General features: G+C 36.7%; 1 protein-coding gene across 2 annotated transcripts in view; it reads left to right on the forward strand.

Moving 5' to 3' along the window:
• The window catches only part of WDR17 (WD repeat domain 17), a 66,740-nt gene extending 43,952 nt beyond the window's left edge, over nt 1–22,788 (forward strand). For both annotated transcript variants that reach the window (XM_056114004.1, XM_056114005.1), the window contains exons 19-30: nt 1,562–1,694; nt 2,364–2,455; nt 4,327–4,426; nt 5,367–5,506; nt 7,164–7,184; nt 8,649–8,760; nt 11,257–11,398; nt 12,817–12,919; nt 13,935–14,036; nt 19,493–19,591; nt 19,912–20,095; nt 22,571–22,788. In XM_056114004.1, coding sequence (XP_055969979.1) covers nt 1,562–1,694; nt 2,364–2,455; nt 4,327–4,426; nt 5,367–5,506; nt 7,164–7,184; nt 8,649–8,760; nt 11,257–11,398; nt 12,817–12,919; nt 13,935–14,036; nt 19,493–19,591; nt 19,912–20,095; nt 22,571–22,690 — 1,348 coding nt within the window. In that variant the 3' untranslated portion in view covers nt 22,691–22,788. The remainder of the gene's footprint in view (nt 1–1,561; nt 1,695–2,363; nt 2,456–4,326; nt 4,427–5,366; nt 5,507–7,163; nt 7,185–8,648; nt 8,761–11,256; nt 11,399–12,816; nt 12,920–13,934; nt 14,037–19,492; nt 19,592–19,911; nt 20,096–22,570) is intronic.
• The last annotated feature ends 917 nt before the right edge of the window (nt 22,789–23,705 follow it).

Below are 23,705 nucleotides of genomic sequence, written 5' to 3' on the forward strand. Positions count from 1 at the left end.
CACCCACTGTTCAATCAATAAAATACTATTTAATAAATAATAATCTTGCTTCTGTCAATAAAAATGAAACACTTTGACTTTTTTCTTTCATAGGACATGGTTTAGAAAAAAATCAGCTGCAATTCATATGTACAAATCAAAATAAATCAAAGTTTGTCACATTTGAAGCATGGAATCAAGACTGTCCTCAGCAACTACTTTCCCAATGATAAGTTATGCAAGCAGCAAACCCCAACCTCCAAATGATGGGATCCTTATGCTAAGCTCTAAGAATCCCACACACCATCACTGGACAATTGGGAATGTTATTATCCCAGTGAAACCTTAGTATGTTAAATTAGTAAAGGATAATTTATTTCACAAAACTATGTTTCATCCTCAATTAAAAATCAAAACCCAATTTTCTCTTATCCTTTGTTCCACAGTTGGTTTCTACGTAAATTCTAACTTTATTTTAGAGTTCTGAAAATCTGGAGAAATAGATTGGAAGTTTCTAGACCTTCATTTTATGTATATGACAGGGATGAGACTACAACTAAATAGTTGTAACAAAAACCAGGAACACAGGAAAGAAACCAAATGAACACTTTTTTTTTTTTTTTGCTTTTTGGGTCACACTCAGTGTTGCACAGGTGTTATTCCTGGCTCTGCACTCAGGAATTGCTCCTGGTGGTGTTCAGGGTACCATATGGGATGCTGGGAATCGAACCCGGGTCGACTGTGTGCAAGACAAACACCCTACCCACTGTGCTATTGCTCCAGCCTCCTAACTGGACACTCTTAACAATGAGTGGGCCAAAGTATAAACAATGTCTTATATACTCATATAAAGATTAGTGATTGAATTGAAAGATTTAATAGATTATTCTTAGAGGAACCAAAAATTAAACATTAAAGCTAGAATTCACTAGGTTGGTCATTAGGAACTTACGTGGGACTTAGGAAGGGAAAAAGCAACATGGTCAGTTGCAGATAATGTTAGTCACGAAAGGACAGAACTAACCACTGAGTCAGGAACCTCTTTTCCTTTCTTACAGACCTTGCATCATCATTATTTTTAAACTCTTAAGGTCATCTACATTGTTTACATTTTGTTATTATTATATCCTTGTGTTCTAAAAAAATGATTTTTAAAAAGTTGATTTTAAGCTATTTGAACTTAGAGACTAGTCATTGTTATGCTTGCTAACACACTGAAAAGTGTTATGTCTTTAATTGACATACTTATACCACATATGTATTGAACCATCATGCAGACCTAGTTTGTAACTTATTTTCAGTTAAATACATTTCACTCAACTGAGGAAATTACACTGATTTTTAAGACCTGAAATGGTCAACACATTTGGGCTATGAAACTATATAGTGTTCTAAAGGAAAACAGCTATTATTTTTATTATTTTAGAAAACTTTGGTATTGCATTTATGATTGTATTATAAAATGTCTTTTTAAAAGTGACTTTATGCAATCTGTAAATTTTAGATCTCATTCAGAAAAATACAATGTATCTGGGAACACTGAAGTTTGTATACTGTAAAAAAAAAATTCTTATTTTCTTAGGAGAGCTGATCAATTAATCCAGGAAGATAAGGATGATGTTATTCCTTACTGCATAGCTGTTGGTGATGTGAAAAAATTAGTCAATTTTTTTATGTCAAGAGGTCAACTTAAAGAAGCTTTGCTTGTTGCACAGGTATAACCACTAAATGTAGATGGTGCATGCATTTGTGGATAGATTCATAAAGCAGATAAGATTCACTACCAACAACGACACCATCTGTTATTTACAATATCCTCTGTGCCTTGTTTTATAACCACCATGATCTACCTACCTTCAACCCCCACATTTCAATATAATCTTTATTCAATTTTTGCTTTGAACTGAATATGTTTTAAATATTTTTCTTGATTTTCAGGTATTTTTTTTTTTTTTTTTTTGGTGGGAAGGCACATCTGACTGTTCTTAAGGCTTACTTCTGACTCTGTGCTCAGGTGTCACTTCTGGAAGTTCTCTGGGGCCATATGTCGTTCTGAGTTCTGAGGATAGAATCCATCTAAGTACTGTCCACTTGCAAGACAAGACCTTTTGCCATTGTTCTCTTTCTCCAGCCTTTTAGCTTTCTTTTTAAGTACAAGAGCATCTATATAAGAACGTTGTATCTGTTTGATGAACTCTTTCTAGTAAAGCTTCATTTTGACACAGTGGAGTTACTGTTTTCCATTTCTTTAAAAATTGCAGGTTTCCTCCAAATTTCAGTAGAAACCCCAAGCAGGATTTAAGTATAATTTACTGAGAATAGTCTGAATTTTCCAGGTACCAACAAGTAGCTAAAGAATAATTAAAGGTTGCCCTTTATTCCAGGCTGCTTGTGAGGGGAACATGCAAAGCATACATGTCTCTACACCCAAAGGACCTTCATGTTCTGATGAGACCTACAAGGAAGATTTTAATGAGTGAGCAATTTAGTCCTTGTTTAAAGTCAACATTTTTCTGTGTTTGCTTTCCTTCTTTGGAAGGCTGTGTGTTTTATCCTTACATACAGAAGTTTCTTCTCTCAAAGTGTGTTTCTCACCACAGTCCAACTTTTACTACAGTGTGTATCTCAGGGTGAACAGCAGGCACCAAGACACAGTCCATACATCTTTTGATTTGAAGTACGATGCTTTATCATCCTACAAGAATTTTCTACAAGAATTTTCAGTCTTCTACAACACTCTCCATCCATTGCCTCAGTGTCCCTCCCATCTGCCCCAAGGCCCCAGTCTTGAGAAATCTCAGTTCCCTAGACCACTTCCCAGGTTCTATTGAAAACCTATGACACTTTCTACAAATTTCAGAAGTGCAAGACTATATATTTTTTGTGGGCCGGAGCGATAGCATAGCAGATAGGACTTTTGCCTTGCATGCAGCTGACCTGTGCTTGATTTCTCCTCCCCTTTCGGAGAGTCCGACAAGCTACCAAGAGTATTCTGCCTGCACGACAGAGCCTGGCAAGCTCCCCGTGTCAAAGCCTGGCAAGCTACTAGTGACGTATTCAATATTCCAAAACAGTAACAACAAGTCTCACAATGGAGATGTGACTGGTGCCCGCTTGAGCAAATTGATGAACAGCGGGACGACAGTGCTATAGTGCTAAACATTTTTTGTAGTATTATTGTAGAAATACCAGGGATCGAACCCGGGTCGGCTGCGTGTAAGACAAATACCCTATATTATTGCTCCAGCCCCCTCTCACTGTGTTTCCTGGGACTGAAAAAGTTTAAAGATTTTTCATCGTAGTAGACTTTATAAAACTACAGAATTAAAACTTTGAGGAGCTAAGTGAAAGTCCCCAGCTTAATTTAAAGTATAAAAATGTCATAAAATTTTTATTCTGCTCTCTCTATATAAATAGAAAATTGAATAATTATTAAAAATGATTCTAGGTGAAATGTCAAAATTTACTAATAAAGCACAAAAATTTCTAAAAAATGATCATCTACAGAAAAAGATTGGAGAAGAGAAGGTCTGCTGCTATTGGTGGTTCACTCTGAGATAGCATAATAACAGCACGATGACATCATTCATAATCCCATGGCCATAATATTAAAAAATAAATTCAAATGGAAAATTTGGGGAATTTTTGGGGGAATGGGTTGGGGCCACACCTGACAATGCACTGGGGATTATATGTGGTGCCAAGGATTGAATGGGGTAAACTGCATGCAAGGTAAGCACCTTAATCCCACACTATCTTCCAAGCCTAAAATGAGAAAATTTGCATATTGCTTATACCTTTTAAAAATCTGTTAATATACCTTCTTGCTATTCTTTTGGCTCCTGTTATGATGTTGGAAATTTTAGAGCCATCAGCAAGTTAAAAAACATCTCTCTTGGGACGAATGTATTTCTCCTTGGTTCTTATCTTCTATTCTCTGCCATTTCTAAACTTGGCATTTAAAAATGTATACTAATTTTTTTAAGTTCCACTTTAACCAGTATTTCTTCTAAGATTTACTTTCCTCACAGCTTAGTTATAAATTACTCTATGTAAGGGTGCAAAGTTTGAAAGTAAGACCTTACTTCAGTCAGTGGAGTATGCATTTGGGGGATTTACCAGCTTATCCACTAAGAAAAACTTCTCTTGACTTTCCTCCCAAATCAGACTTGAGACCCTAATCAGAGATACCGAAGTAAATCCTATTTGGTACCAGATCTTTATAGAATGCTGTTTAACTCTTGGATGGGATAGTATTTATATAGAATTTATATAGAATTTAATAGAATTTATATAGAATTTAAAATAGAATTTATAAAGAAAGATTTCTCCTTTCTTTCTTCCAAGACTCCTGCACCAAGTGAGTAAAGAACTGGCAGAATGGTATTTTCAGGACGGCCGGGCAGTGATGGCCGCATGTTGCCACCTAGCTGTAGATGATATTGAGGTACGTTTGAAAATATTTGATATGAATGAAAAGCTCTTAAGATGTGCTAAGATATTTGTGGGAGAAAAAACACTTTTCTGTATCAGGTCTGGTTTTCAGACCTAATTGAAAGTCTGAGTAAACTTAATATCTAATAAGCACCCCTGAAACACCCTTTCGTCTCTTCCTCCCTCTTTTCCTCCTTCCCTCTCTTCTTCCTTCCTCCTTCCCTCCCTCCCTTCCTTCTTTTCTTTCTTTCCTTTCTTCCCTCCCTCCCTTCTTTCCTTCTTCCCTCCCTCCCTCCCTTTCTTCTTTCCTTCTTTCCTTTCTTCCCTCCCTCCCTTCTTTCCTTCTTCCCTCCCTCCCTCCCTTTCTTCTTTCCTTCTTTCTTTTCTTCCTCCCTCCCTCCCTCCCTCCCTCCTTCCTTCCTTCCTTCCTTCCTTCCTTCCTTCCTTCCTTCCTTCCTTCCTTCCTTCCTTCCTTCTTGCCTTCCTTTCTTCTTGCCTTCCTTCCTTCCCCCTATTATTTTTACACAAGATACATATTTGTAACAATATGACAAGTAATTCTATCATGTGTGAGAAGCAGCAGTGAGGTCATATGCATTAAGAAGACTTAGCTTGAGTGCCATTTATTTCTCACATTTTCTTTGAGTACATCATTCAACTACTGAGACTCAAATGTCTTCAGCTCTAAAATTAAAAACTGAATACCTTCATTATTTTTTACATATTGTTGTTAGGATTTTTATTAGAGCTAAGACCAATGAAATCCTTTTTTAGTGCTTGTGAATATGTGCACATGTATTATAGTTTTAAGATATTTTCCATTTGGCACACTAATGAAGTACATTTTAAGTTAAAGTATAGATTCTTATTTTCATTTATCCTTAGATAGATTGGTTTTAGGAATCATGATAATCATTGTATAATACTGAAAAAAATATTTCTTATTGAGCAAGCTTGCTATGGCATACCTGATTCGTGGGAATGAACTGGAGTTGGCCGTCTCTGTGGGCACAGTCCTAGGAGATTCTGCCGCAACAGCAACACACTATGCCCTAGAATTATTGGCAAGGAAATGCATGATGATTCCAACATGGTAAGTATTCTTCAATGGAAAGGAAAATTTTATACTGAGTTGTATACTTTTTAAATATTATAAATGAGATTTTCAAAGACATATGTTGGGAGAACATAGACTTATTTATACATATTGATGCATATAAGATAAAATTGTGGGAGGAAATATCAATATGAGACTGAAGTAATGATGAGAACTAACATGGCTCTATAATGAAATTACTGTGATCCGTTCTGAAGCTACCCAGTTGTAACTGCATAATATTAAGCACAGAAGGACTCATCAAAACATTGAATATATAGCACAGATTATCAAGATTACACATTTTCACATATAGATCTGTATACTGTGTTTAGTCTTATGTCTTAGTTTAAGACTTGGAAAATAAAGTCATTTTTTGAATAAATAGTAATAACAAAGATTTCACTGTGAATGTGTAGCGAGCCATTTGCCCCAACTCTGGGAACAGACCCTGGACAGTTCCTGAGTAAACAATGCAATTCTGTTCCCTTCTGAAGAGCACTGTTTATAGGGCAGAGAGTCCTTCACATTGAGACACCTTTAGAAAGGATATATGTCAGACCAGAGTGTTAGTACAGCAGGTAGGGCAATACGTTGCATGTAACTGACCCGGTTTTGTTCTCTGGCACCAAATATAGTACCCTATGCCCCACCATGAGTTCAGTACCAGTAATAAACCCTGAGTACAGTTGTATGTGACCTGAAAATAAAAACAAACAAAAATTATGCTATACACAAAATACATACATATACATAATGTATATATAGTGAATAAGGATAATTTTAGTTTATAAGACTTCAGTAATCCCATTTTTAAAGGATCTGCCTAATCACCTTCTCAAAAGCCCCACCTCCAAAAACCATTGTACTGGGAATGAGGTGTCTTATAAACATGGGGGAAACCAATACTTCCTCTAAATTTTAACCATGCCTTAGTGAATAAGTTCCTTCCCCCCAAGAAAATGTAGTGGGACCTACCATCAGTCTTAGATTTCATTGTATCTAATGCTGCCTAGCCTCTGAAAATACCCAGTTTTCCCTGTAAGGATTATCATAATGGCAGTTACTATAACTTGTCTCCAACCCATCCCAAAGCATGAGATGTGACCTAGCTATTAATTACAAAGGTGACCAACTATATGCTAAAAGCATCATTTCATCTAAATTAAATGAGATCATTTCTTTTTCTTAAAGTGACATTTAAAAAAAAAAAAGACATTAATTTTGAAAGATGGTTTAAAATCTTTCAGCCTGAAATAAATAAAATCTTGGATCTGATTAACTATCTTAGTTCCTTTTGATATAAAATAAACTTCTCTTTCATTGCAAAGAAAGGAAGAGGATTCTGGAGTCTTACAGAGCTCCTTTTTTGAATACCCATTGATGAGTATGCCAGACACTCGGATGAAATTTGAATTTTAAAACACAGGACTGATCAGGTTGATTTGTACAGGAAATCTGCCACTTCATAGCTATTAGTAGTACTCCACAAATTAAAAGAATCAGTACTAAAAGAGGTACATACTCCCAATAGAGTATTCATAATTTTATAAGCCAAGAAAGAGTGTCACTCATCTTTCACAGTTACTGGTAAAAGTTTGCTTCTTGTTTCCTCTTGCCTAATCATGGTATTTATATTTAATTTCTTTTTTAGCTTTCCATCTGTTGGATACAGGTACACTCTAGTTTTATTAAAAAATAGTTTGATTTTTTAATTTATATTTTGATTATTAGTTTACCTAGTCTTAGACGTGCTCATTAACTATTTTTCTTTGTTTCTACTTCACTGAGGATGTCTCCAGGGCTCGGGCACTTGCCTCACTTGTGTGCGGTTGTGCTGTGGTCCCAAGAGGCCTGTACCTTACTGACCAGTAGCAGTAGTCAGACAGAGCATGCGTGGGAGTCCAGAGCCCGGATAACAACTGTCCACAACTGGGGAGGGGAGAGAGCGTATAGCCAAGAGGGCAAGTTTGCCGCAGACGCAGCTAACCCGGGTTTGATCCCGGGCACGATTCTGGGCACCATATATGGTTCCTGGGGTCCCACTAGAAGTGATCCCTGAGCACAGAGCCAGGAGGAAGCCCTGAGCACTGCCACGTGTGGCTCTCCACACCCAAAATAAGACTCACATAATACCAATGAATTATATAAGGTCTAGCACATAGACCATAACTACAAATAATGAGAATTTCAGCCATGCAAATCATCGACTATGTACAAAAATCACTCATGATGTTTAGGTTAAAATCATATAATAAACTGTCGCTTTTGTTTGTTTGGTGGTGGGGCACCCGGTGATTTTCAGTATTCAAATCCTGCTAGACTCAAGGGACATGGGAATGCCTTGAATTGAACCTGGCTTGGCCACATGTATGGCAAGCACCCTGCGCACTGTGCTATCTCTCCACCCCTAAATAAACTGTGTGTGGTGCAAAACAATAGCATTCTCAGCTAAATGAAGCTTCTTGTTTTGATAAAGAAATTTTAGAGTTAGTTCGGTTTATCTGTATCATTATATAATGTATACTATACTGTCTCGGCTCCAATTTATTTCTTTTTAAATGCCTTCTTTTCAAACGTTTGAAATAATTTGTCACATTTATCAAAACTTTGAAAAATTTTAATTTTTAAAAAATAAATTCTTAAAAACTAAATTTTACATTTGCATATTTGTGTGTTAATTTGTACATGAAGTTTAAGAACTGGGAAAACTATCCCAAAGCTTAAATTTAGAACTTTATTAGTATACAGATTATAATGAGCTGATTAATATAATTTCTGTTATTGGCAAACAAGTGTAACATAAATAGAATTATCTTTCAGAAAGCAAGCGTTATAATTCTAAAGAATATCTAAAATTACTTCATTTGATGACAAAATTATTTTATAACAAAGCTAATTGTGAATGCAAAGATTTAGTATAGACTTTTAAAACTTTTGGAATTTTAGAATATATTTTTTATTCGTGCCCTTTATTTTTTATAATTTACATTTATGTGAGTTTCATTGTTAAGTAGGAAATTACTAATTTTCATGTAAATAGGAGAGTGTAGGAGGTATAACAGTCTTTCTTTGAAATCGTTCTAAATGTTAGTTTCAAATTATTTTAATTAAAGTTTCCTCCTTGTTCCATGAATAGGAACTTGGCAGCTGATCTTCTTCTAATGACTCCTAATAATGAACTACAGTTAGTAAAACTTTGTGCTTTTTATCCAGGATGTACAGAAGAGATTAATGATCTTCATGAGAAGGTATGTGGGCAATACTGAATATTCCAGTTTGGAATTCAATGATATGCTATAATTAATTTTAGGTAGCACAAATAGAAGCCCTCACAGAGAGACAAATACGTTTCATTTTAGTAAATACAATAAACATATATTTCAATTTAAAAATATATTCTATGTATTCAATGCAATAAAAATGTATTTAATAAATACAACAAAAAGCAGTAAATAGCACTTAGCATCTACAGATGCTCAAAATCATTTTCAATTTAAATATCTATGTGTATTTCACTCAGTTCTTATGAAACCCATAAAGGCAAAGGTTATTATGCCCATATTGCACATAAAGTAAATTCAGAAGAGGTAAGAACATGCCTGAATGAGTTCATGGTATGAGAACTTCAGCCAATTCTGTCCTAGGAGCTTATATCGCAAAAGCAATGAATGAGTAGAGAGTCAAGATGCCAGTCACCTATCACTGTAGTCCAGCTTGACCAGGGAGGAAATCCACATTGCAAGGATCCAAGCACACAATTCACTTGGCAGTGAAAGGAGGAATGTGATGAACTGCTTGGAAATGATGCAAGATTTAAGTGTAGAGAGATCTGTCCTTCCAGACCCTGGAGTTCCCCCTGCAGTGTCCCTGCCTCAGCAAGGGGAGTGCTGCTTTTGAGGGAAGATCCCCCACTCCCCCTCCCCCCCACCATCCCCCCCCACTGGACAGCACATGTCAAAATCTAGAAAAGACTTTTGAGACTTTGGCAGGGAGCCCAGAATATCTGAGATCATCTTTTTTTCACCATATGCTGTGCCCAAGATCGCAGTGTCCTTTTGATGTGGACTCAGTGCGTCTTGGTGCTTCCCTAGCTTTTATCTCTCCAAGGCAGGCCCTCTACTCAATTGAAATACAAATAGATATTTAAATCGAAAATGATTTAAGCATTTATAGATGCTAAATTCTATGCATTTCTTTTGTTGTGTTTATTAAATATATTTTTGGCACTGAATACATAGAATATATTTTTTAAATACATTGAGATATATATTTGTTGTATTTATTAAAAGACCCTGGGCTGGAGTGATAGCACAGCAGTAGGGCATTTGCCTTGTGCGCAGCCAGCCCAGCCAAGCCAGGTTCAATTCCTCCGCCCCTCTTGGAGAGCCTGGCAAGCTATCAAGAGTATCTCGCCTGCGCGGTAAAGCCTGGCAAGCTACCCATGATGTATTCAATATGCCAAACACAGTAACAACAAGTCTCAAAATGGAGATGTTACTGGGCCCGCTCGAGCAAATTGATGAACAACGGGAGGACAGTGACAGTGACAGTGATTAAAAGACCCTAAATGAAGGCCCACATCCCTGATGTAACTTTTTTAGAGAGAGAAAGAAATTGAGGGATCTCAGTGTTTGATTTTTATAATAATGAAACAACTGGAAGTATGAAACAAATAAATGAATTAATAAATAAATTAGCCATCTTAGTCGTCAGGGCTATTTGTAAAAGAAAAGGAACAAGAGTGAGAAATGTCAAAGAAGAAAATAGATGACCTTAGGGGCCGGAGAGAGTACAGTAGGGCATTTGCCTTGCGTGCAGAATCCCCAGCATCCCATATGGTCCCCTGAGCACTGCCAGGAGAACAGAGTCAGGAATAACCCCTAAACATGGATCAACAGGTGTGGTCCAAACACAAAAAAAGAAGAAGAAATGACTGCAATATATTGTAGATAAGTCTCATCCTGTTATTGTAGATAAACCTCATTTCCAGATTCACATTGATATTTTTTCACAATAGAAGCAAAAGTCCCAGTAGTTTTCAAATGCTGGTAAGACAGAGCATGAAAGTATTTATTTTAAGGGTTGATTTGAAACAAACCAATAAATTTTAACACTAAAACTTTAGAAATAGCAGAAACACCTCAGAAGTTGATATAACAAAAAAAATTTTGGAAAATAAATGGAATCATTGCTTTCTATATCTAGAAATAAAACTTTTGAAGTGCGCTGACACTTCAAGATGCCAAAGTTAAAGTTTTAAAAGTATGTGCATTTTTTTGCCTGTACTTGGAATTATAAATGCATTATTTCAAAGGCCAGAGGAAATTAAATATGATGTAGGGGACATATAAGTGTATGGCTTTTATGATTTTATCATTTAATAAATTTTAACACTGGTGAATTTTATTTATTCTAAAACAACAAATCCCAACATATTTTGCAAACTGACTTTCAGCAAAATGTACTGTAGCTAATTTTAATTTCATAACCAAAATGTTTTACTTTCTTGTCTTTTATTTGTATGACACTATGGTAGCTGTGTGATGAAAAGCTACTAACACTGCAGCTAATATTATTATTAATACTTCCACAATTATATATTTATACAGATTATTGTATTTACATTCATTTTGAGCAACTTCAGTAAGAAAAACATACTGCTATACATATCAAAATATAAATTAGTTATAATGTTTATTCCTGTATATTTTATTGATATCCTCACTAAACCAATTGCTTTTTAGTGCAAGCTTCCCACAGTAGAAGAATGCATGAAGTTAGCTGAGTTAGCTCATGCAGATGGCAATATATTTGAAACTGTAAAGTATTATTTATTAAGTCAAGAACCAGAAAAAGCTCTTCCAATTGGTATTGACTTCATAAAAGGTAAGTTTTGACTTGAATCATTTAAAGTCCATTCATTAATTTGATCTTTTCATTCATATTAGAAATAGGTCTTAAGATCAAGCACGCAGCATCATAAATTTAAAAAGGAGATATTACTATCTGTAGGGATCCAGGAGCACAAAGATTGATAAATAATTGGGATCTAGAAATTAAGATTCAGTGCAGAGCTAGGGAGGAGATAGGGAAGATAGAGAGGGGTGAAAACCCAAGGTCAATCTCTGGTGTCATTTAACTGAGCTCCGGTAGGTGTTGATCACTCATGGGTGTAGAGAGCTCTTGTGATCTCCAAGAAGCTAGCTCTGACCCCATAAAAAACACACAAGTAGACAGAATTGTCCAGAAAAGAATTACCTATATTAAGAATTCAGCCAACACACAGCAGAAATAATATCTGCACTCCGATGTTCAGCGCTATTCACAATTGTCAGATTCTGGAAACAATCTGAGTGACCAAGAACAGACGAATGGATAAAGAAATTATGGTACATCTACATGATTGAATACTATGCAGTGGATAGGAAAAATGAAGTCATTTAATTTGCTCATAAATGGATGGACATGCTGAGTCAGAAGGAGAGGGACAGATAGAGAATGACTGCATTCATTTGTGATATATAAAAATATATTTAGTAGAAGACTAATATCCAAGGTCAGGGAAAACAGGGGCTAGGAGGACTGGCCAATGGTTGTAATCTACCACAAGTGTGTGGGGGCAGAGGATAGGTAAGGTAGAGAAGAGACCAGTATGACAATATGACAATAATAGCTGGGAATGATTATTCTGGTCAAGAACTGAGTGTTAAAAGTAGGTAAGGGGATATACATGATAACCTTTCAGTATTGCCAACCACAATGCCATAAAGGAGAGACAGAGAGAGAGAGAGAGAGAGAGAGAGAGAGAGAGAGAGAGATGCCTGCCATAGAGGCAGGCAGGGAGTGGGGGGTGGGGGCTGATGGGAGGGAACCTGGGGACACTGGTGGTTCTGGGAAGTGTACACAGGTTGGGGTATGGGTGTTGGAACACTGTATGACTGATAGCTAATCATGAACAGCTATGTAAGGTTCTATCTCACAGTGATTCAATAAAAAAAAGAAGAAGAAAAAAATAAACTTAAAGAAAAAAAATAGAATTGGGTCTGCTCTACAAGAAAGGAACAGAAAGAAAGATAGTCAACAGGCTAGAACACGTTGCTTTGCATGCAGATCAAAGTCTATCTCTGGTATCGCATGGTGCTTGAGCACTGCTAGGGTATACCCTGAAGCACTGAATAAGGGCTATCCCCTGTGCAACACTAGATGTGGCCCTCAAACCAAAAAAAAAAAATAAATAACTGATTATATGAACAAGGCTGAATACTATTGTTTAAAAGATCTTTTATCTGGTTTTAATTTTCCAGAATACATTAATAGTTCGAGCTGGACTTTGGATACCATTTACCCTGTTCTGGATCTCCTGAGTTATATTCGTACTGAAAAATTAGTCTTGCATTCATGTACTGAGTGAGTATTTCAATTCCAAAATGTGAAACTAAATCTATGTAATATTTTACCATGGCTCTATTTTTGTTTATATTAATAAAGAAGATAGGTTGGGTCTGGAGAGATTGTACAGCAGGCAAGATGCTTGTGTCTTACACAGCCAAGTCTGGTTCAGTTATGGTCCATATGGTCCCCAGGCCCCACCAAGCATGATCCCTGAACACAAGCGGAGTGTAATCCTTAAACACATAGTTATGACCCCTCCAGAAAAGAAAAGAAAGGAGAGGTAGATGCCTTATTAAAATTAGCTTTATATTTTAGTCTTAATAAAAATATGGATTTCAACTTGAAACATAAATAACAAGTCAGTTTTCCCACTTTTTAATATTATGTGTGTTAGCACATGAATATGTGCACACATACACAATGATTCAATGAGAGCCAGTGCCAAGTTTGAAGATACTTTGAACCTTTTAAGAAAGGAGGGATCAAATCTCTACATATTATATACCAAGTATACTAGGTTGTCAGAAGAACTGAAAATACTAGAATGAAATAAGTAGATATAATTCCTGAATTCAGGTACTGTTTAAGGACATGGTTGCTCATATAATTTATAGCCCCCAGAGAATATTTATGCTTTTTTAATAGAGACTCTGGAATGCCCCCGTGGGAACACTGGTGCAAACAAAGTGCTGTGAAACTTCGAAAAATACATGGACATCCTATGACACTCTTACAGTTTACACAATCTCCCAGGGGAAAATTGCTAAAATGTTATGAAATGAGAAAGTTAGAGAAAAATTATATAAAGAACAAATAAAAACAATGATGAAAATCAAGACGACTTGTGTGTTAGCATAGATATCTGAATGGAAAGCAATGAAAAAAATTCTCTTTGAGTTTAGAAAAATTTCTGTATTTTTTTGTCGTAAATATCCATCCAAATACGCAGATACAAGTGTAATAACAATAACTGAGGATAATGTTCTGTGCCATAGATTTTCAACTGCAAAATTTATATATTGTCTTTTAGAGCGCGAAATGAATTGCTCATATTATGTGGTTATATTGGTGCATTACTGGCAATCAGAAGACAGTACCAGAGCATTGTCCCAGCTCTCTATGAGTACACGAGGTAAAACCAATTTCTGTTCCATTATGAAATTAGAGAAATTCCTGTCGTGAACATGATTAGTCACTAAAGTATCACAGAAGGCACCAGGGTCGATATTGCAGGCATTCACTTATTCTCTCAGCATATGTTTTCAAGCATTGATAATTATGTGAAGCAGAAGTGAATTAGGCTTAATAATAGAAATCCCAATTCTAGCTTAAATGCGGGTTTGTTGTTCTTATGTGGATACACTTGGGATGGGGCTTTGCAGGACTATTCCATCATAAGTCTAGATTATTCCCACGATTCTAACATTCTTGGCATCTTTTCCTCTTGCTTGAGTTACCCATAGTTCCTAGAAATTTCTATTATGTCCATTTCTAAGCAGAATGGACAGAGAAGAGTGGGTGGTAGAGATCATTACTGAGCTTTTCTTGACAAGACCTTGTGATTCCAGAAAGAAAGTTCATTTTTTAGGGCTTGTATGCCTACACCTCACTATGCAGATATGTGAGAATCTGATTTTAGTAGATGAGAAACCGAGTATTTCTGTCTAGGGTAAGAGAAAAACAGAATAAAAGGGATTTTTGAATAGCAGAAAACTCACTATATTACTTTCAGGTTAAACTTACACGCAGAACTTCTACATTATCTAACAGTTGGCCAAATTTCAGTCATTAAAATATGATATTTTTTAATAAAATCTAGTTTCTTTGTTTAATAAAAAACAACCACATTTCTAAGTCTACTAGTGTGCTAAGTTATATTGTAGGTAAATGACAAAAAATGCTGAGTGTATGGATGGATAAGCTTTTACCCCATTCTGTAACATTTCTGAGAGAAACAAAGTACTTTCATGCCAAACTTCTGCCTTTTACAGAGGTGAAGGAAGAACTGGGTCACATCAGAGTAGAATTAACACCAGCAGAACACTCGAGGGGATATCTCCTCTGCAGACATTGTAAGCAAAATGTAAAGGCAACTTTTAGCAATATGAAGAGATATGAAAGAATAATCAGACTTAGTGTATAGAATTAAAATATTACTCAGTGACCTATTTGACTATATGCAATAATGAAGAAGAGAGAAGAAATAGTCACTTTTAATATCATTGAGAATAAATGACTTAAGGTGAGAGAAATGAAAGAATGTCTAAATTAAAGAAAATATGAATTTAGATTGAGCAACTTAAGAACTCCCTCATTTTAAAAGCTTCTCAACGAAATACATCCTTGTTGTCTTGCCTTACATATTGTATTTCCCTGAAGTTTTGTTATTCCTGAAGTGTATTTTTCTCTTTTCCCCACTCCCACAGTGCACTTCCTGCCTCTTTAGTCCTCATCTCTCCTCTCTGTTCCATCCTTCAGAAAGCTCCCCCTCTTTCCTAGCTTCACTGTCACCTCTTTGGGGATAACTAACTTCAATCTTCAGGCATTGCCTGCTCTCAGTCCCAGTTGTGTCTCTTGTCCAGCTTGCTAGACTCGTGCCTTAAATCTGCAAAGATACTTCTTTGCGTTTTGGATCATGATGTTTCTGTTACCCAAAATTAAATGATCAGGGACATTATTTCATGTTGATGTCCTCAGCATCAGCGTCCAATTATTTTAGGAAATTCCTGTATCCCATGTTTTTTTCATTTCCAGAACCTCAATAGCCCTGGTGCTTGGTTGTCACCCATCAGAGTCCTCCATCTCTCTGTTTTGTTATCTCTCAGTTAGTGCATTCTCCATTCTAAACAGCCTTGTGTTGGGATTTCTTAAACACTGCCCTTCCTAAATATTTTCCAGACTCCTAGTCACCTACCAGACAACATTCTGAAGCCAAAATCAAATGTGAACATTTCCCATTTATTACTCCCCGTAGTTTTTTCTATTTCTCTACTCCAGCCAAACTGAATTATTTAAGTATCTGTGTTATACATGAGTTTTTTCTGGGGATGTTTTTCTGGATTTTTTCTGGGCTGGAGTGACAGCACAGCGGGTAGAGTGTTTGCCTTGCACGTGACCTACCTGGGTTCGATTCCTCCATCCTTCTCGGAGAGCCCGGCAAACTACCAAGAGTATTCCGCCCTCATGGCAGAGCCTGGCAAGCTCCCCGTGGCATATTCCATATGCCAAAAACAGTAACAACAGGTCTCACAATGGAGATATTACTGGTGCCCACTTAAGCAAATTGATGAACAATGGGAGGACAGTGCTATAGTTTTTTTGGTGTTCTCTCTCAACTGATTTTTCTTTAATTTCCTCTCAAATTTTAATCCTTTCTAGGCCATCAAAAACTGTAAGACAGATCAATTACTTCCCAATTGCAAATTTGTTGATAAGGAAGCCATATTATCTAAGGATTTCACTTTGGCACTGGCCACACAGTTAACACAGAATTTTAAAATTTATTATTTAAGCCTTCTTTTTAAAAGGTAATAATTATTTGGGATAGTATGAAACAAATTTAAATGTGGTTGTGTGAAGGAGGGAGGGTCTGAATTCTCACCAATTCTTACAGCCCAGCACAATTAAAACCAAGAGTGACCATAGTTATAAACTACAGAAGCCAGAGAGATTGTACAGGAATTAAGGTGCTTGCTTTGCACGTGACTGAACCCAGTTGGTTCCCAGCACATATGTCCCCTTATCTGCATCCAGAGTCATCCCTGAGCACAGGCAGTAGTAAGACCTGAGTGAGCACCATAAGAAGATACCATCTCACACCTCAGAGACTGGCCCACATTCAAAAGAACAAAAGCAACCGATGCTGGCGTGGATGTGGCGAGAAAGGGACACTCCTTCACTGTTGGTGGGAATGTCCACTGGTTCAGCCCTTCTGGAAAACAGTATGGACGATTCTCAAAAAATTAGAAATTGAGCTCCCATTTGACCCAGCAATACCACTCCTGGGAATATATCCCAGAGAGGCAAAAATGTATAGTCGAAGTGACATCTGCACTTGTTTGTTCATTGCAGCCCTCTTTACAATAGCCAGAAACTGGAAGAAACCTGAATGCCCAAGAACAGATGACTGGTTAAAGAAACTTTGGTACATCTACACAATGGAGTACTATGTAGCTCTTAGAAAAGATGAAGTCATGAAATTTACATACAAGTGGTACAATATGGAAAGTATCATGCTAAGCGAAATGAGTCAGAAAGAGAGGGATAGACATAGAAAGATTGCATTCATCTGGGGGATATAAAGTAACAAAGTATGAGATTAATACACAAGAATAGCTGAGATCAGCACCAGGAGGATTACTCCATAACTTAGAGGCCAGCCGTGTATCCTAGAGGAAAGGGCTATTCAGATAGAGAAGGGAGCACCAAATAAAGGATGTTTGGAGGATCCTCCCAGGAGGGGAGATGCATGTCGAAAGTAGACTATGGACTGAACATGTTTGCCACTCAATGCCTCTTTTGCAGACCACAACACCCAAAAGGAGAGAGAGAACACAGGGGATTGCCCTGCCACAGAGACGGGGGGATGGGGGGATGGGGGTGGGAGGGATATTATCCATGGTGGTGGAAAATGGGCACTGGTGGAGGGATGGGTATCTGATCATTGTATAATTGAAACCAAAGCACAAAAAATTGTAAATGTACAACTTTAAAAAAAATAAAATAAAATAAAGGGAAAAAAAAAAAAAAAAAAAAGAAGTGACCCAAACACCACCCCCACTTGAAGTAGTTTACAGAAATGCTTTTACTTTTAATTTATCCTGAAGTTCTTAGGTACTTTTTAATTTCTAAACAGCCTTTTTCAAAACTTCAAATAACTTCCTTAACGTGAACCACATTTGTAATGTCTTATAGCAATGAGAACTAGTATCTTTTTATCTAAATCCCATGAATCTTGTTTCCAACTCTCTACACACAACTCTGATAGTTTACTGCTGGCGTACATTCTTAGTGTTCACTCACTTGCGTTCTTACCCTTAACATGCATTTTAATTTAATTTTTTTTTTTTTAGTGAGGTAGCACTGTAGCACTGTCCTCCCATTGTTCATCGATTTGCTTGAGCAGGCACCAGTAATGTCTCTGTTGTTGGACTTGTTACTATTTTTGGCATATCAAATATGCCACAGGGAGCTTGTCAGGCTTTGCTATGCAGGTGGAATACTCTCCGTTCTCTGAGAGGGATTCAGGAATTGAACCCCCGTTGGCCGTGTGCAAGGCAAACACATTACCCACTGTGCTATCGCTCCAGCCCAAATTTTTTTCTATTTTTGACTTTTGTCATTGTCACTGTCCTCCTGTTGTTGATCAATTTTCTCGAGAAAGCCCAGTAACGTCTCCATTGTGAGACTTTGTTGTTACTGTGTTTGGCATATCAAATACGTCACGGGTAGCTTGCCAGGCTTTGCCGTGCGGGTGAGATACTCTCGGTAGCTTGCCGGGCTCTCCGAGAGGGGCGGAGGAATTGAACTCGTGTTGGCCATGTTGGCTGCGTGCAAGGCAAATGCCCTACCCACTGTGCTATTTTAATTTTTTTTTTTTTTGGCTTTTTGGATCATACCCAGCGACACTCAGGGGTTACTCCTAGCTCTGCACACAGAATTTACTCCTGGAAGTACTCAGGGGACCATATGGGATACCCAGGATCGAACCCAGGTCAGCCATGTGCAAGGCAAACGCCTTTCCTGCTGTACTATCACTCTGGCCCCTTAATGAGGTAAAATAGTTTTATTGAAAGAAAATTTTTTAGAGAAATGTAAGGGGAGAGAAATAGAGAATACAAGGACTTCTTTAGAAGGAAAAATATACCTAATATGCAGTTATAATATAGATACTATTTATGTCTGACAGTAACCATATATAGCTACTAGTCAACCTAGCTCGGCCTGTCTGACCATTCCTTATACACTACGTAGTTTATTCACCTGTTCACTCACTCAGACTGTTAAAAAAACCATTATTTATTAAGCATCATTGACTTTTCAGAGATTTAAATGCTAAATATGCAGGTGAGTATATATATATATATGTATGTATATACATACATATATATATATATATATACATACACACACACACACGGGCTGGAGCAATAGCACAGTGGTGGGGTGTTTGCCTTGCACGCAGTCAACATGGCCGACCCGAGTTCGATTCCTCCGCCCCTCTCAGAGAGCTGGCAAGCTACCGAGAGTATCTCGCTCTAGTGGCAGAGCCTGGCAAGCTACCCGTGACGTATTCGATATGCCAAACACAGTAACAACAACAACAAAAAGTCTCCAATGGAGATGTTACTGGGCCCGCTAGAGCAAATCGATGAACAATGGGAGGACAGTGATATACACACACATATGTGTATGTATGTGCACGCACATACATGTATGAAAGTATAAACCCATCTGTACACATGTTCATGCACACATATAGTTTTTAACAAAAATTATTATACCTAAAATTGTACCTATCCATAATATGTTGCGTGTTTTATGTGTTAGTCTTTTGTTTCAGGTACTAATTTCTCCCTCTCATCTCAGTCAGTTATTAAAACGTCGGGAGGTGTCAGTACCATTAAAAATTGAACATCTTTCTGAGGAATTGGATGCATGGAGAGCTTGTACACAGTCCCCTGAAAGGTAAGTGATTCTGATAAAAAAAAATTAGAGTACAGAAGGTGTTAATATTATACATAAAATTGAAAAGGTACCATGTGTCATTATTGATTTCAGTTGAACAATGAATCTACTTATTCAGTATATATTCAATAACAGTTTACTATATTGTTATTATTCCCTGCCTTTGGAAAATCCTTTGCAAATTTAAAGTTGATATGCTGCCATTTATTAAGGGGAGTAAATATTTCTGCCTAAATAATCACTGGGGACATTTCTAAACCAAAGCTTAATAATTCAGTGATTTCATAAAAGTAAAATTGTGACATCTCTTGAAAATATAGGTCATCAGGAGACTCTCCAGGTACACCCCCTTCTAATTCACAAAGATTGCTATATGCCACTTTATTAAAGAGACTGCAGGAAGAGCCACTCAGGGAAATTGTCGGACCAGACTATGTCACCGGGTCGAATCTTCCAAGTCATTCCGATATTCACATCTCTTGTCTTACAGGATTAAAAATCCAGGTACAGCCTAATGTCAGGAACAAATTGTAAATGTTTCTTTTCATATTTTCTTCAAAGAATCATCTGATTAAAATAAGTACCTTATAGAGAAGCTTATTGCCCGTACTGCCTCTAGTTCATATTGCCCATACTGCCTCTAGGTCAGTCTCCTTTAAATGTAGAATGATAGTCCTTCTACTATTATCATAAAGTAATTCATGTAATAGATGTACTTTGTAACCAACTTTGTGTCCAAATATTGGTAACAAATATTCTTTAAGTCACACAGAGATCACATCCTGAGGGAAATTAAATAAGTGAAAGAAATAAATACTCAATAAGTTATGAATTATCTCAATAGATTGATTTAACTGTAAAGCCCCCTTTTATGTTCTTTAAACACAAAGTTATAACCTGAAAAATGTTTGTTATTAATGTATTATGAATATTCTTGCATTGGCTTAACTAAACTTTTCCAGCTATTAAAAATTATTGAGATCAGTCTTAAGGACTGGATAATTCCCAAGAATTGTTCTCTGATGTACAATCAAAGTAATAATGATGAGTAATGATGCTAGAACCTTGCAATATGACCCAGGGGTTCCATTATCTGGAGAATATAAGGCAGCTTTCATTATCTCAGAGCCAAGAGCAGTTATATGAGTGCCCATGAAGTTAATAAAGTTGAATATCCATGAAATGCTCATTGAGACTATAGATTTGGACTAAGACTACCTTTCAAAAATGTGCATCCTTTACTGAGCTGACTTTTATATTTCTAAGTAATATGTTTTGTTCTAAAAATAAGTTGCCCAAAATTGCAAACCCTAACTATACCTTTATTTGACGTTGCAAACCAATACATTCCAAAATACAGACTGAGCACATGCTTATATTTATGTTTATTATTGACTTGTATTCAAAATAAGAACCAAAGCAGGAAATTCAATAGCTTGTACATAATAGCACACACACAAAAATGCAAAACAAAAAATAATCACATTTTCAGTTCAAGAATTTATCTGCAGTAACATTTTGACCTCACTGACACACGTCTACATGTCTAGCACTTGGGCCCTTCTTTTTCTGTTGTTCTTTTCCAGTTTCTTCCATCTGTTATAGTCAAATGGTTAAGATGTGCTATCTGTTAGCACTTAACCTCTCAGCATCCAAAGTGAGGTGAAGAAATAATCCAGAGCTAGAGCTAGTATCGAGTGCTTCCTTCTGACACTGGTTTGAATCCCCGGCACCGCATATGGTCCATCAGACACCACAAGGGGTCACTCCTGATCACAGAGCAAGGCCTCTGAGCAGGCCAGATGCTGCCCAAACCCCACCATGCCCCCACACCCCAAAAAAGAGAGGGAGAAAAGCATCTGCTAATTTTCTAATGTACACTAAAAGTGCATAATTAAGAGGAAGTACCAGCCTTCCTGGATACTTTTATTTCACCAGAAATTTAATGTGTTCTGGTTCAGAAATTTAATGTGTTCTGGTTCTAACTCCATGTCCATTTCAAATATCTATGAATCAGAAGCTATGTACTTCATGACAGTTTTCAATGTATAGAAATAATTTCTATCAAAAAGCTGTATATTGAAACATAATAACTTTATAGAAAATTTAAATAATATTTTTATTTCATTTTAAACTTGGTTATTCCTTCAAACACCAGAAAAATATAAATATAGGTTGGAAGGGTTTTTTTTGTTTTGTTTTTTGTTTTGTTTTTACTTTTAGTTCTCCTATCCAGGGCTGAAACGGTAGCACAGCAGTAGGGTGTTTGCCTTGCATGCAGCCAGCCCGGACGAGCCAGTTTTGATTCCTCTGCCCCTCTCAGAGAGCCCAGCAAGCTACCGAGAGTGTCTTGCCTGCACGGCAAAGCCTGGCAAGCTCCCCATGATCTATTCAATATGCCAAACACAGTAACAAGTCTCAAAATGAAGACATTACTGGGCCCGCTCGAGAAAATCGATGAACAACGGGAGGACAGTGGCAGTGACAGTGATATAATTAAATGACAAATACACTAGTAAGTCATATGGTTAATATGATTTTAAGTTACATGCATACACATATTCAGTAGTATATTTTTCACCTCGTGGAGAACAGATTCTGGCTTTTAAAAAATTAAATAACTTCCCTAGCTGTATTGACGTAGACCATGTGATTTAGACTATTTCAGGTCATACCTACTGTTATCAATGACTTAAAGTTGAATTAACTGTGGAAATTAATAGTTGAGCATTAACAGTTCTCATGGATAGCACTGGTATTTTAAATTTATGAAACTGAATTCTATCTTGAAAGACATAAAGGCGCACTTTAATGTTTCTACAAACTGTGGTCTTTCAAAGTGCATAGTTTTTCCTCATTTTAAAATTTGCTATTTGTTTTGCATACATAGCACCACTTTACTGTATTGTTTCTCTGGGAGTTTAAAAGCATGCTGTGAATCTATAATCTGATTTTTCCCTCACCTCCCACTGTTTACAGGGCCCTGTATTTTTCCTTGAAGATGGGAAGTCTGCTATCTCACTGAATGATGCTTTGATGTGGGCAAAGGTGAATCCATTCTCACCTTTAGGGACTGGAGTTCGACTCAATCCTTTTTGATAGAAGTTTTTCACCTTCATGCTTAATTATTTTTGTAAAGAAGTACTTTTAAGGGTTAGTATTCGCTTATCCTTTGTTGCCTAAAGCCAAAGGTTGGAAGAAGGAGGGAGGGAGGTGGGGAATATCCCATGATTTTATTCATTAACTTCAAGAAATAAAATATTTATATTATTTCAAGAAAATTATGTGTCTCCTTTATAAAATTTAGTAGCTCTATTTGGAAGGAAGGTAATATTTAAATTCTAAAAGACTGAATATTCTAAAATACTCAATAAATCATAAAAGATACCAAGATGTAATTTTTTTAACCTTTGAAATATATAAAAGACTGCAACACCTAGAATTATGCTTAACATGCAGTACATATCTAGGGAAAATTTGAATGAATGGTTATATCTAAATAAGCAAATATTTGAGTGAATGGATTGAATGAATGAATATATCAGGATATCAAAATATTAGGAATATCCAAGTAAACCTTAAGTTAACACCTATCTTGTTCTTTATAAAATACATAATAAACATCATTTTTAGCTTATAATTAATAAATTTTCAAGCTTAGTGATATGCATATCTCAGTTGTTTTGAACCAAGCAGCATTACTGATTGGCATAGATGAACTCCAATCTCGTTTTAAAATGGCCATCTAGGAGACCAGTGCCATAGTACAACAGATAGGGTGTTTGCCTTGCAGGGAATAGACCTGGGTTTGATTCCCAAATCCCATACGGTCTCCAGAGTATTGCCAGGAGTAAATCCTTACTGCAGAGCCAGGAGTAGCCTGTGACAACTGTCGGGTATGACCCAAAGAGCCAAATAAATAAATAAGGTAATAAGATAAAATGGCCATTTAGGGCCCAGGATGTGTCTCAGTGGCAAAATACTTACCTTGAACAAATGACCAGGCAGTCACTGTCACTGTCCTCCCGATGTTCATCAATTTCCTCGAACGGGCCCAGTAACATTTTGAGACTTATTACTGTGTTTGGCATATCGAATACGTCACAGGTAGACT

This window comes from Sorex fumeus, unplaced genomic scaffold (assembly GCF_029834395.1).
Source record: "Sorex fumeus unplaced genomic scaffold, SorFum_2.1 ptg000024l, whole genome shotgun sequence".
Lineage (NCBI taxonomy): Eukaryota > Metazoa > Chordata > Mammalia > Eulipotyphla > Soricidae > Sorex > Sorex fumeus.